Source organism: Doryrhamphus excisus, linkage group LG2, assembly GCF_037039965.1.
Source record: "Doryrhamphus excisus strain RoL-2023G ecotype Guam linkage group LG2, RoL_Dexc_Guam_v1.1, whole genome shotgun sequence".
In the NCBI taxonomy this organism is placed as follows: Eukaryota; Metazoa; Chordata; class Actinopteri; order Syngnathiformes; family Syngnathidae; genus Doryrhamphus; species Doryrhamphus excisus.
In genome coordinates, this window is record NC_136358.1 from 14,824,888 (window position 1) to 14,839,763 (window position 14,876).

The following is a 14,876-nucleotide window of genomic DNA, read 5'->3' on the forward strand; positions in this document are numbered from 1 at the left end:
AATGGTTAATTGGTTCCAGACCCAAACGTGATAAATGCAAAGTAGCCTTCAATATTACTGAATGGACATTTTTTATTGTTGTAGTATATAAAACGTGTTTATGACTTTATTAATGCAATCTTTACCATTATTAGTCCTGTACCATGATATAACACCCCCATCATCACTTGTACACTCCTGTTATTCTTAGTTTACACCACATTGTTCAATGTAATGCATAGGCAATGGCTTTAACCATTAGCAAGATAACTAGTTTGCCTCAAGGGAGTGATAATCGAACCGCGATATTGCGAGGGACCACAGTATTACTTAGGTACTTGTTCATTATAATTACACACACACAGTTCATAACGGCAACGACAAACCTGTGAAAATACTGCAACTTCTTCAATCATGATGATGCTGGGCTAGCTATGTGTCAGTATTGCAGGGTCTTCTGAAATAAGCAGCGAGCTCTGATAACAAGGCCAAAACAACCAAGAACACAGGAATTTTCTAGGGCCATGGTCACCGCAAAATGGTGAACTGTGATTTTTTTAAAAAAATGAATATATTTGAAAAAAACACATGATAGAGTGAAGCCACGGAAATTGAAACGGCAAGGGATGACTGAATATAGTCATAGAAAAAAATTTCTTCCCAAAACAGGCCTTGAAAAAGACAGGATGTCTTATATACCGGTCATTATGGTAATTTTGCCTTTCCTTAAAATGGTCCCCCCACAGGCGTACATCCCCTAAACTCCTCGTTTCCACAACACACATGCACATATTCAGCCAAATGTCATGGTGGCATTTTACAATACACTGCAAATGAGCTCTCACTGGCCATTTGTTAACATCTTCATGTCTGTTGTTTGCACATAATGGAACACAGGTCTGTGTGTGTGTGTGTGTGTGTGTGTGTAGGGGAGGAATACAGTACAAAGAATACACTTTTGAAGTCTTTTTGGCAGAGATTAGTGTCAGTTGGGAGCAGTTAATAGTTCTTCTTCCCCCCCACAGCTTTATGGTTTAATTCCAAGAGATTTCTGCCCCTGATCCACTGAATCTGAAAGTTCAGACGTGGGCCTGGCAGGTTCTTAAGGGCCTGTTGAGCAGTGAGCAGCTCTTATCAGCTCAAACGGGAGCCCACTTCTGTCATGTCTCTTTTACTTCCTTCATTATTATAATTGGGAGTCACACCGTTTGCAATGCTAATTCCTGCCTCTTTAGTGTCTTTGCTGCAGTTAGATTAGCAGATCTTATCTCAAGTTCGTATTTGGATATTGTCTCTGCTCAGATCGCATGATTGATAACTTCATCATTTTCTTGTCATGTGAAATTTGATCAAATATAACATTGTACATGAGTTGTGACATCTTGAAATACTGGATGGGGAATAGGTTCCCTTTTATTTGTCAATTCATTTTCTGCCTGAATGGGCTGCCACAGCAGTCAAAATGGAGTGAAAGGGATGACAGCAGAAATGTTTTGAACAAAGAAATAGCAAATTTCATTGTAAAGTAATGTTTACCCTTGCACTCATTTTGCCTCCACATGTACCTCAATTTGCTGTGGCAATTTAGATAAGATTGAAGACTAGTTTTCGCGCTGGGCATGCAATTTGTGACCAAAAATGGTGCACATTGGCACAAAATGCCACACTCAGAATTCATATATACCTAAATCAAGCGCTGTTTATGTCTCGTTCACAACATTCTTCCTGAATGGGTATGCATTCTCACGGATCCACTTCCTGGGTCCGTGAAGCTGTCATGGCATTACTTAATTCCTGTATTTGAAAGGGACCTACAAAATGGTGAAATCCAGAGAAGAAGCTTTCATTGCAGAAAACTTATCTTGCGGCTGCAGAAAGAGCGGAAAGGAGGCATAAACTAGAAAGAAGCCACAGACGGTGTGAGAGAGGGGCTTTATGAGTAGGAGACATCACTTTGGGCATTATCATCACTCATCACAGCTAGAATGTTGTATTCTCATGATAAACCATGCCAAAGTTTCAGATAATGAGGTTTGCGCATTTGGAATTGAGCCCTGAAGGGAGTTTGGGATGGCTCAAAATGCTCTGTTTCAGAGGGTGTTGTAAAACTGGAGGTTTGTGATGTCACACATAGGCGGCCTTCCTTATGTCGGCGTGCTCTGTCGGCCAGATACGCTCTCCGCCCTCCCCCAAGCTCTGAAATCCAAAGAAATACAGCGGGAATAGGTGTAGATTTTGGAAGCTCTAGAAAGCTTTCTGTGCTGGGTATCTTTTGTAGCTGCCCTACAGGAGTCCACAACTCAATACAAAGGGACGGAAAACGAGCATAGTAGGATCCAAGAGGCTACAGAAGTTAGTGGAGAATTCTCCTCGACTTGCTTCGACATGTGTTGCAAAAGTTAACCCATTCATGTGAATGAGACTTGCTTTGATAAGCACCGCCTGCATTGGTCAGGCAGAGGTTGCAGTGCATTCACAGTCGTCATGTGTGCCACAAATTTTGAACATTTCAGAATTTTCTTTGCGCACTGGCACGCAGACTGTTTCCTGTTTCCTTTTGCTTGTAGCCCAAAATTATTATTTTTGCCAACTTCAAGTAAAAAACAAAAAAAATATATAAATTCTTATAAAAGCCATCCCTAATACATCAAGCCTCACTAGCTGGACATGAATCACCCATTGAACACAGTGGAACATGAATAGCATATTGATTTTGTTCATGTTGAACTCCAACATTATAACAGCGTTCACCTTTAAATCCAAATACAGTTCAGCCCTTTTTAACACCAACGCTTGAAGTTGTGGATCCGTTCCTGTGCTGACAATGAATACACTCTGATGATTTTAATTAAAAGTCAGGAAGAAAATAAAAGGCCAATTTGCCTGTTATCAGACATTGTAGGGAGAGCAAGCGTGAATCTCCTCTTCTGTTTGTGGGCTTGGACTGGTTAAGCCGCTAAATGGAAAAAAATCAGGAGGCGGAGAGGTACTCCCTAAGCAATCTGCCCTCCAGCGTTCTGCATCAGTGAGCATGCTTTTGCTAACCAAAGACTCGGGATGCATGCTAGTTAGTGCACATGCACACACATGTACTGTGTGCTCGTCTTTGAACAGCATGCACTCAGACAGGAAAACCTTAACATGCTCATAAATAATGCCATTCTGTCCCTGTGCACATATTATACCATTTTATGTACACATTCATGAATCACTTGGCACACGGTACAAAGAGTAATAGTGACATGCTTAGAGATCCTACACATGCCAGGCTGTGTTACTGCTAGAAGTCATTGCAGAATAAAGAAGGTCCTGAATTCAGAAATGAATATTCAGTTTCCATCTTTAATTCAAAGCACTCTCATATTCATTCGATAACTGAAGACCTTCTACTCTTGGGGTTTTGTCGGGGGTCATAGACTCTTGACTAGCAGGAGAGGGACCTTTTTGAACTTTCCATTGGGAGTTAACTTGTTAAATGTGCTTCTTTTTTGCTTTGTCAGGTTGAACATGTCAACGTTCACATGAACTTTTAATTAAAGGGGACATATTGTGCTAATTTTTGGCCCTTTTGGTATGGAGTTGTGGCTACACACGATAACCCCCACAGAAATCATTCTAGATCTTCCAGAATCTTCACCTGTTCCAGCTTTATTATCTTGGATTTGCAAAACGGTCTGCTTTTAATTTATTCCACCCACGGCTCAAGTTTACTTAAATGCTAAAATACAATCTAGAAGTAATTCCAAGGTACTTAATAGTCTCCCCTGTTTGTTTAAGCTTGAAATGACAAATGCAGCCTCACTACGGGTTAAGGTGCCATGTTAAGGAACTGTCCAGGAGCAGTGACTTCTTGGAGTGTCTACTTGTTGCCTGGCAACTGCTGCTTCATAGAGTTTTTTTTTGTCTGAAGATGGAGTCAACAAGATACAAAGAACAGGTTTTAATTAGCAGCTTCTGAGGAGTTGCTGGGTGGCATTTCCTCGCCTCGAATTGGGACTTGGAGATTTAATATCCCCCACGGCCCCTTCCTGTTTTCATATCATAGTAAGACATTCAAATAGGTTTAATAATGGCACAGGGAGAAGTGGTATTTATTAGCGTAAAGTATTGTTCTAGTTTAATCATTCATTTACTAGGATTACCCCCACTCTGTAGTGTGCACAATCAAGGGTAGAACGTATTTTCTAAAATAGCAACCTCCAGGACAAATAAACACCTCAACTCAAAAAAACACCATGGGGGGATAACAAGTTGTACCTGTATTTCCTTTGAATGTGACTTTAGTACGTAGAAGCAGACGTGGCATCAGTACTGCTGATGTTTAATGTGGATTTTAAAAAGGGAACAAGAAGAGACAGTTTTAACTAGCTGGCTAACACCAACATCTACCTTCACTGCAATGTACTGTATTTCATCAAAATAAAAACCACCTCTCTAATAAACATTTACATGGTCTTCTCTGCACTTAGGGCCAGTATTTTGGAAAATAGGGCAATTTTGTTTTTAAAGTCAGCACAAATGCACAATGTAATTAAAACATCTATCTTTTTAAATGAGCAGACAATTGCCTCATTATTAGCTATCGGAATGACAGCTTTAGTTTGCATTTTATCGGCCTGCTTTTCTCCCAACTTGGCGGAGTTATTCCATGTCCACGTCAGGGTATGTGTGGTGTCTGACTCCTCTTTTAGCGCCGCTTGTTTGCCAGAGGGCCCATTTAGTGTAATTATACGAACTACAGAAAGCTAATGGCCCTGACAGAGCCGTGTCTATGCCCATTACACCTCAGGATGCCACAAAAACACCATTACAACCGACAGCTACCTGGAAAGTGTGTGTGTGTGTGTTCATGTAGATATGTTTGCTGCAGGAGGTCAGAGGTGGAATGATGCATACAGAAATAGGGCATCAAGAGTGTGCCTTTGTTTTTTTGTACGTATTATTATTTTGCACGGCGAACCTGTCATCTATCCTCTATGAATTTCTCTGGAGATTTGCTACCACTGTTGGTAACTCCATGAGGAAGACAGCAAGGCACCTTGAAAAGAGCTCATATCCTTCGTTTACCTCCGAACAAATCATGGTTTGTGTGATGTTTTTGTATTTTGCAGTTAAGTCTAGTGTTCTAAACAATTGCCTTATGGTCTACAGTATCATATGGTTGTCTAAAACCATGAATTTCTATTTTCAAAGGGCATTCACGTCAAAATATAAATATATATATTTGTGGTTATTATAGTAAGTATAAAGCTAAGATTTGGATACATGGTGCTCATCCATAGCCATTCATTTCTTTTGTGTATATATACATATATAAAGTATACGTATATGTTTCTCAGCTGTCTGTCCTCATTAGCAGGCTGTCGATGATTAACATGTGCATCAACAATGAGGTCCCGTCATATTAACCACTCAGAGAATACATTTCAGTGGACGCTTTTTGTTTAACAGTTGTGTTTTTCCATCACGGAGTAAAAGCCTAAGCACCCGACTCTATTGATAATCTGCTTTCCCCTCAATATCAATAGCCATTAAGCACTTTAAGGCTTGCCAAGCAAACGGAATGGACAGCTAATTTTCTCCAACTTGCTTGAAGAGTAATGATAGATCCACGTGTTAGTGCTGCAGGATAAATGAATGTTTATTCTTAAATATGAACAAGCGCCTACACAGGTTACATGATTAATAACCACAAATAACATTTACTTGCACAACAGTCCAATTCAACTAACAGATGTATATCTCTTTGCTTTTATGACATGAAATCTAAACAAGATTGCTTGCATCTTTTGAGTAATGCATCTATTCCTCAGCAAAGACAACTCTCAAAATAAGTTTGACGACTATTTTCTTTACGATTGCCTTGCTACCTAAATGCCCAAATCCTCTCTAGTGCTTTTCTTTCAGCACCAGTAGCAAGCATGTTGTTCTCGCCCCCCCCCCCCCCCCCCCCCGTAAAAGAGCACACTGAGACACACTCAGCCTCCCAACGGGGCGCTATGCCACCTGTGTCGATCGGAGCGATCCCCCCCCCCCGACAGCGAGACGTATGCAATTAAACCATATTAAAGTCGTTAGCCTCACAAGCAGCGATGGCCGGCAGATGGTTAACACACTGAAATATGCCCTTAATGAAGGTCTTCAGTCACCGCTGCACAGACGACCGTGGCCGAGTGCACGCTTGTGTGTGCTCGCTGTGTTACCGTGCATACATAACGCACAAAGCAGTACTTGATTACACAGCAGTTGGTCCTGCTCCTGTAGCAATTAGTGCCTCTTGTAGATTCATGAAGATATGGGATCACATGCTACACTTCTTCCCACCAACTGCTAGAAGGAGGATGTTTATGAGCAGGATTATGCAAAAACCACTCAAACAATTTTAATGAAACTTTGGGCTTGGTGAATCCAGAAAGTGTTCCTTATGCCCATCACAATATCATAAAAAGTGGCTCAACCCTAGCACTAAAGAGCCTTGGGGTAGTTCGATACTTCGGGGGAATACATGCTGTCTATCCTCAGGCACCAAGGGCCACTCGGGTAATGCACAGAATACCCAAACACATGCACTCAGTATGTATGAAAACATATTTACCGCAGCTTTTATGTCAATTAACTGTGCTTTTCCAGATTCCTTCTTTAATTGTAAACGCTATTTGCCATTGGAGTCGATTTTACTCATGTGATGAGAGCATAAGCATAAATCCCCACTTGCCGCTCGCATGCGGTCCGTGGAATTTGTCGGAGCGCATGTCTGCATGTGAGCGATGAAAGCCGAGAGAGCTGATAGTAACGCTCCGGTGAATACAGATGAGCGAGAGGCCAACTGAATTCTGATCAGGCGCCTTTCTCTCATTCTTCCGCTTTCTTTTTCCTCTCCTCAAATGCTCCAAGAGAAAACACTTCAGAGGAGTTGTGCGGAAGGTCAACCCCTTTAACGTCAAGCTTTCTTTCAGGTTTTTTGTGTGGGGAAAAAAGCAAGCAACCAATATGTATTTTTCAATTTCCATTCAACCGGTTGAACAGAAGTTAAATTAAAATAATAAAAATGTACTTAGCAAGAAGTATAAGGCGACAAAAAACAAAAAAAAGAATGTGACTAAACAATTGCAGGGAAACATCCGGCTTGCGTTCAAAGACACTTGGAAACGTCTGTGTTCATAACCTTGAACTCGTAACTCTTAAGGATGAAACATGCCTTCAAGAAGAAACAAAAACGTCTGCGTATTAAGAACGAATATCATTTATTGTGTAAAGGCTGAAAGCAACAATAAAATAACTACTTTACATTATCGTTTATTTTTTGATAAACTACAAGAAAAAAAAATAGAAGAAAAACTCCGGTGACACTGCTGGAAGTCAACAGGGCTAGCTTGCTAGCGAGTGGCCAACACAGGAAGTGACGCAACCAATGAACCAAAGCTCCCCAGTGGTGGCGGCACTTATGCAGCACCGCCACCACCACCAAACTTAACTGTCGGCAAGACCAGCTATTTCGACAAAAATTGCTTTTTCTGTTGTCTACTTCAAGGCTTGTGAAATATTGTCAAAATGTCTTTTAAAAATCATGACATCTTGAAAGGTTTGCTCACAAAACAGTAGATGTAATCAGTGCTATGTCAACACCAAAGAACAAGCCAAGACGTCAGTGTTTTGTTTATAGATGTTCAATCTACGTAATGACTTTGTCATTGCAGTGCTCGGCTTTTGTCTGTTCATTAAAAATGACATTCACTTTAAAAAGACTCTGATTCGGCATTAATGTTTACTTAATTATCTCCTGACGCCTGTTGTTCTCAAACTTTCCTCAACTATGTTCACCTTTTTAAAGTTATTCAAGATGCTAGAGGTGAAACACGGCAAGTGCCTGATGGGTAAAAAGTGAATGGCAACTTAATTAGTGGAAGAAAACTTAGCTTTTTTTTTTTTTTTAACGGCGTCATTCAGAATACAAATGATTTTAGCTGGAAAGTCATTAGGGTTGTCTCAGCGGCTCATTAAAAACAAGCAAGGAAGGGGAAATAATAATGGAACACCTTCATTTTAATATGTAGGACACGACGATAACACAAAGTGCTTTCCTGTCGCTTACAGGTTGACTTTCGCCGTGTCGGAAAGAAGGCGTCATAAAGTCAAATAGATAATTATAGTCGTAATCTGGGTTATATAGTGGCGTCCTTTTCATGAAGCAGCAAGAAGTCAGATGACGCCAACATGATTTGTCCTCCGATGTGATTATTAGCGCCGTGATTGGTCATAGAACGTGTTGTCATGGAGATGATTTGGGGCTTGATAATGAAAACTCTCAGGGCACTGATCCATTGCAGGCACACACACACACACACAGTCTGTTGCACTAACCAGTCTCATTCCCCTTCGAGAGGGAGGTATTAGTCTTGGAGATTGAATGTGTGTGTGTTGGTGTTGTGTGTTCTTACTTACACACTAATGTCCACCTTTTGTGGGAGATCAACCAAATTGTACTTGACAGTATTCCTTTTTTGTTTTTCCCCTCCCTTCTATATCTTTATCTTGTCTTCTTTCTCTCCCACTGCACTTATTATAGCATATTGACTGAGTTCACAACATCTGTGTCACACACCGGTATTCAGCAGCCCTCATGTTATGACGTTCTGTGGTTACGACACGCTCGCATAACTTATTTACACTGAAGAATGCATGTCGCTACCGCGAGGAAGGACTACTTGACTTTTGTTCTTTTTCCACAAAGGTTGAAGAGAGGCGACTGGGCTATTCTTGTTTGTTGAAGATGGTTCACCTTTAATCTCAATGGCTTCTTCAGTTGTATTGCTTTCATGGAATGGGGCCGTCCCATTCAGATGTAAAGATGGTCATGGACCCACCTGAAACCAAGGTGGCCGTGCCTGGTAGAAGAAAAGAGGTGTACAATTAAACCCTAAATTAATCATAACATAGAAAAATTGCAAATAGATTTTTTTATTTTGTGAATATTTAGTTGGAATTAGACATGAAAGTGACACAAACGAATGAGTGGCGTGTAACGGTGACAATAGGTGTATTGTTTCATGTCTACTGGGGCACTAATAATGTCAAAAGCCATATTTAGAAAGTCATAAGCAGGTTTAAATGCTGTAAATACAAAAATATTATATTTGGAACCAGTTAATTGCTATAAACGTCTGTCACTCACTTTCCCTTAGCTCAAGGGTGGGCAAATATTTTGGCTCGTAACAAAATTGTATATTTAACAAAATATGTACAAAATTGTACATATTTTTAACACACACACACACACACACACACACACACACACTATTGTATGCTTATAATTTTCCTTGAATTATTTGTCTCATTTTATCTGTAAAAGTGTTTTACTATCAGCTGTTTGTTCTCATGTCCCTTTTTTCAGGAGCACTTTAAACATCAGATCACATTAAACTATATTTGATAATTAAATTTTACATTTTTTTTCTTTTTTTTTTACTAAAGACATCTGACTTGCAAGTCATGTTTCCAGATTGTATGCTAAAAGCAACTGGTGGGCCAGATTCAAACGCTTGGTGGGCTGCATGTGGCCCCCGGACTGTAGTTTGCTCACCTCTGCCTGCTTGTTCTTCTAGTTGAGACTGCCTCAACAGCGCCCCTGCTGGTTTATCATGCCTGTTGACCACATTTCTACCGTATGTCTCACTCTTTCCTCCTTTAGGGCCTGATGATTCTTCTGCAGAACCTTCCCACAATGCACTGGGGCAATGAGGAAGTTAGCGTACTCTTGGCCGAGGCCTACCGGTTGAAGTTTGCCTTCGCCGACGCCCCCAACCACTACAAGAGATGATGACTCTTCTTCTTCTTCCTCTTGGTGATTTTTTGTTCCTCCAGATTTGGCCAAAGGACGATTGAGCTGTAAGAGATTGAAATAACGGAGAGGATGTAGCACTGAACCAATTGACGTGAAACCCTTTTTCTATTTGGATTTACTTTGGATATTGCATCGCCCATGGAAAACCACCCTCGGATGCGACGTAGAGTGGTTGCTTACGATCGCCTGGGGGTGTTCTGGCTTTATTCTCTGACCTTTTTTGTCAGTTTTGTCAAGTCATCGCAGGACGGTGGAAAGGGCAGAGCGCATGCCGTACATAACTGAGCCTTCTTTCTTGGTCAACCTTGACAAACATGACCTCCTCGGCTCCTTTCCCCTTCCCCCTTTCTCCCCCGCCTTCGCCTTGCCCCTGTGGGATGAGACTTGTTCTTGACAACATCTCCGGGCCGAGAGGATCCCCCCCTCTTAAGTTCAGAGAGCTTCATCAGCATCCAAATAAATCAAGCACTGAGAGTAAGAATTTTTTACCCTGGGATGTCTTATTTATTAGCTCCAGGGAAGTCATAAAGAGCGGCTCAATAAGGCACGCGAGGATCAAGGAGTTACATTGTACATCAATATGGGAAAGATTTTCCATAAAGAACCCTGAAATTGTTTGCAAACATATGAACCCCAAGATCCGTTATGGTTGTCACCTGAGGGATAAAGATGTTTCCATGGAAGTTCCTCCCTCTTATTTCCAGCAGGCTGACTGGTAACGGACAAATCACCTCAAATCTTATTGCCTTTTTTTCAGCCTTTTAGACTTTTTTTTAATGCATTTTTTGATTTGTCCACATAATCTCATTAAATTGTGCCTGACGTCAGGAAAATATAGAAGTTCGATTTTAATGTGAGTTGGAAACCTCAGCCCCTTAATCGTGATAGTTCAATCATATGGCAGCAAATCTATCAACATCGTTTTTGGAGTTTGTTTTTTTTCCCCGCCGTCTGTTTTGGGAAATTGTTTTAAAAAATGCACAAGGAAGGGTGAGGCTTATTAAATAGTCGCTTTTGTTCTTACCGCCTTATCCCACAATTTTTTTTTAACAGCTGGTATAAAAAAAAAAAATGATGCACCTGCAGACTATTTTCTTATTTTTTCTATTTTTTATATTTTACAAACAAATCCATAGAATAACTAACAATCTAATCTGAGTCTGCTCACACAAGCAACCCCATGATGATGAAAGCCATGGCTGGAGCCTTCTTTTTCTTCACATAGTACACACACACACACACACACATACTGAACTTCAAAACCACCTTTGATGAATCTCCTGGAAGGCATCCCAAGTAACTATTTCTCTCAATAGTTTTTGCTCTCCTTACCTGGATGTATATTTATGGAAACCAACTGAAAAATAAAGAAAAAATATACCTCCCACGGCTCCAGAGTACTGACAAAATCAAACAGTAGTACGTGCGAGGGCATGTAGTGGTTCCCAAAACACATGTATAGACAGTTTTGAAGTTGAAAAAAAAAACTGTATATAGAAAATGTAAATAAATCCTCTATATGACAAATGGACATGACTATGTCACATTGATTTGGACTGTTTTGATTGACATTTTGCAGATATGAGTGTTTTTTTCTGTCCTGCAGCGATCAGCACATTGGTATAATGCATTGAGAGCCTTAAGTGATGGAAAGCCACGATGTGCATGTGTGTCCAATGCTGAAGTTCCCTGCTTCTTGTTAGGCTGAGTGATGTTCACACAAGCAGCCAATTATGGAGTAGTGGTCACTGAGGACTACACGTCATTTCATGGGAAATTAAAAATACATTAGTAGCAACAATGGTGCGGTTCTGTATCCATGTGTCTTGCATCACCTTTAAAGGGGGCATTACATCATTACACATTTAAGCCTCGCCTTAGCGTAAGCATTAGCTTGGGTCTTATCCTTAAAATGGAATGTTCCCAAGAGTTGTCAACGTGTGGAATATATGCAAATATTGCTAACAAACGAAACCACTTAGAACTGGGGGAAAAAACCCTCCAGCGTCATTGTTTTATTTTAATTTTCCTTTATTTTGTTTTTTTATTGTAGTACATAGACTTTTTCTAGTTTTTATATTATCATACAATTTGACTTAACTTCATTTTATTTTTACTATGCGTGGAAATATGGGGTAATAACTATAAAAGCAATCTTCACTCGCTAAATGTACTGCAAAAAAGGTCAGTAAGGATAATTCATAATGCCGCGTACAGAGAACATACTAACTCCTTATTTCTAAAATCACAAATACTTCAACTTGCTCATATAGTTAATTGGTTCACAGTTCGTCATACTTCTCTACAAGAGAGGAGAAATATGATCTCAGGGAAGAACTAAATTTGAAACACTTATATGCTAGGACTACGTTAAAAAGCCATAGCATTTCAGTATGTGGAATCAAACTATGGAATGGATTGAGTAAGGACCTCAAACAATGCACAACGATGAGCCAATTCAAGAAACAATACAAGCAGTTGATTTTTGCTAAATACAAGGATGAAGAGTCTTCAACCAGTCATGATGTGATATATATATATATATATATATATATATATATATATATACACAGTGCATCCGGAAAGTGTTCACAGCGCTTCACTTTTTCTACATTTTGTCATGTTACAGCCTCATTCCAAACTGAATTAAATTAATCTCTTACCTCAAAATTCTACACAAAATACTCCATTATGACAATGTGAAAAAAGTTTTTTTTGATATGTTTTGAATTTATTAAAAATAGAAAACCAAAAAGATCACATTTACATAAGTATTCACAGCCTTCGCCATGAAGCTCAAAATTGAGCTCAGGTGCATCTTTTTTCCACTGATCATCCTTGAGATCTTTCTACAGCTTAATTGGAGTCCACCTGCAGTAAATTCAGTTGATTGGACATGATTTGGAAATATAATAACTGTCTATATAAGGTCCCACAGTTAACTGTGCATGTCAGAGCACAAACACCAAGCATGAAGTCAAAAGAACTGTCTGTAGACCTGCGAGACAGGATTGTCTTGAGGCACAAATCTGGGGAAGGATACAGAAAAATTTCTGCTGCTTTGAAGGTCCCAATGAGCACAGTGGCCTCCATTATTCGTAAATGGAAGACGTTTGGAACCACCAGGACTCTTCCTAGAGCTGGCCGGCCTTCTAAACTGAGAGTGGCCAGACGAAAGGCTGATGGCTTTCGTCTGGCCACTCTACCATACAGGCCTGATTGGTGGATGGCTGCAGAGATGGTTGTCCTTCTGGAAGGCTCTCCTCTCTCCACAGAGGAACGCTGGAGCTCTGACAGAGTGACCATCGGGGCCTTGGTCACCTCCCTGACTAAGGCCCTTCTTCCCCGATCGCTCAGTTTAGAAGGCCGGCCAGCTCTAGGAAGAGTCCTGGTGGTTCCAAACGTCTTCCATTTACGAATAATGGAGGCCACTGTGCTCATTGGGACCTTCAAAGCAGCAGAATTTTTTCTGTATCCTTCCCCAGATTTGTGCCTCAAGACAATCCTGTCTCGCAGGTCTACAGACAGTTCTTTTGACTTCATGCTTGGTGTTTGTGCTCTGACATGCACAGTCAACTGTGGGACCTTATATAGACAGTTATTATATTTCCAAATCATGTCCAATCAACTGAATTTACTGCAGGTGGACTCCAATTAAGCTGTAGAAAGATCTCAAGGATGATCAGTGGAAAAAAGATGCACCTGAGCTCAATTTTGAGCTTCATGGCAAAGGCTGTGAATACTTATGTAAATGTGATTTTTTTCTTTTCTATTTTTAATAAATTCAAAACATGTCAAAAAAACCTTTTTTCACATTGTCATAATGGAGTATTTTGTGTAGAATTTTGAGGTAAGAGATTAATTTAATTCAGTTTGGAATGAGGCTGTAACATGACAAAATGTAGAAAAAGTGAAGCGCTGTGAATACTTTCCGGATGCACTGTATATATATACATATATATACTATATATCACTATATTGACACTTACTATGGTACCCATTATGTCATTGTATGGTCATATCACCTTGCACTTTGGTACGAGGTGCATTATAAAAAAAAAACTGTATTATGGAAAGCAGGAAGTGAACAAATGTGACAGTTACTGCTTCTTCCTACTCCTTTTGGACATGTGGAACTGTGAACTGATTATGTGATGCACTCAATTGTAATCTGATGCATGTTCAAATGAAATAAAACCATTACCATTACTATTATTAAACATTTATATCCAACATATTTAACATTCATGTAACCATAATAAAAAAATAGAACATTTTTAGTCCTCTCGTTAAATTTAAAATAAAAATAAAAATGTAAAGTGAATGAATGTATTGTTTGTAACATTTTATTTTACCCATTTAATACAGAGAATGATTTTTGTTTTTTCACTCGTGTTGATTATGCCGTTGCTGACTTCATGCAGTGTTAAGGTAATGTTTTGTTTCTCAATACATAATCAATACAGCACATAAAGGAAAATTATTGTGAACACAAAGTAGTAGAAAACCCAATCAATATGCAGCACACATACCTTTGATTGAATCACACAAAGAATATTGAAAATGAATAACGGCGACATACTGTACTGTATAATTGCGTAGTTGTCCTTGTGCCGGATACAGTCCGCTAGTTTTTCAAAGCATACAACACAGAACCGTATTATGAGCACAAGGTTGCTGACCATTCTCATTTGTCCATCTTTCTTTTTGAGAGACTCACCTTGAAGAACTTGGATGAGACACAAACAACTGGTGCTGTCAGGCTTCCAAAAAATTTCAGTAAGTGTGGATTCTTGATAATATATGTGTGTTGCGTTCATATATTTCTATGTTATTATGCTGGAAATGACTAATGCTTTTAGATGGGGAAGCGCAATACCTGCTTTCATCGCTAACGCAGGACCATATTTGTATGATATATATGTATTCTCAGCAAGCAGGTTGTGTTACATTTCGTCCGTGTTTAGATCCATGCATGCAAGGTGGGAGGAATGCAACAGCACAGTACTGTACGTCTCCAGTGATTCATGTGTGTAAAAAGCATCCAGAGCTGCAC

General features: G+C 39.8%; 1 protein-coding gene across 2 annotated transcripts in view; it reads left to right on the forward strand.

The window, feature by feature from the left end:
* Positions 1-11,828, forward strand: part of tbc1d22a (TBC1 domain family, member 22a) — a 127,228-nt gene extending 115,400 nt beyond the window's left edge. Inside the window, exon 15 of one of the 2 annotated variants that reach the window (XM_058078049.2) lies at positions 9,668-11,828. In XM_058078049.2, coding sequence (XP_057934032.2) covers positions 9,668-9,796 — 129 coding nt within the window. In that variant the 3' untranslated portion in view covers positions 9,797-11,828. The remainder of the gene's footprint in view (positions 1-9,667) is intronic. The other variant, XM_058078048.2, reaches the window with a different exon arrangement.
* The last annotated feature ends 3,048 nt before the right edge of the window (positions 11,829-14,876 follow it).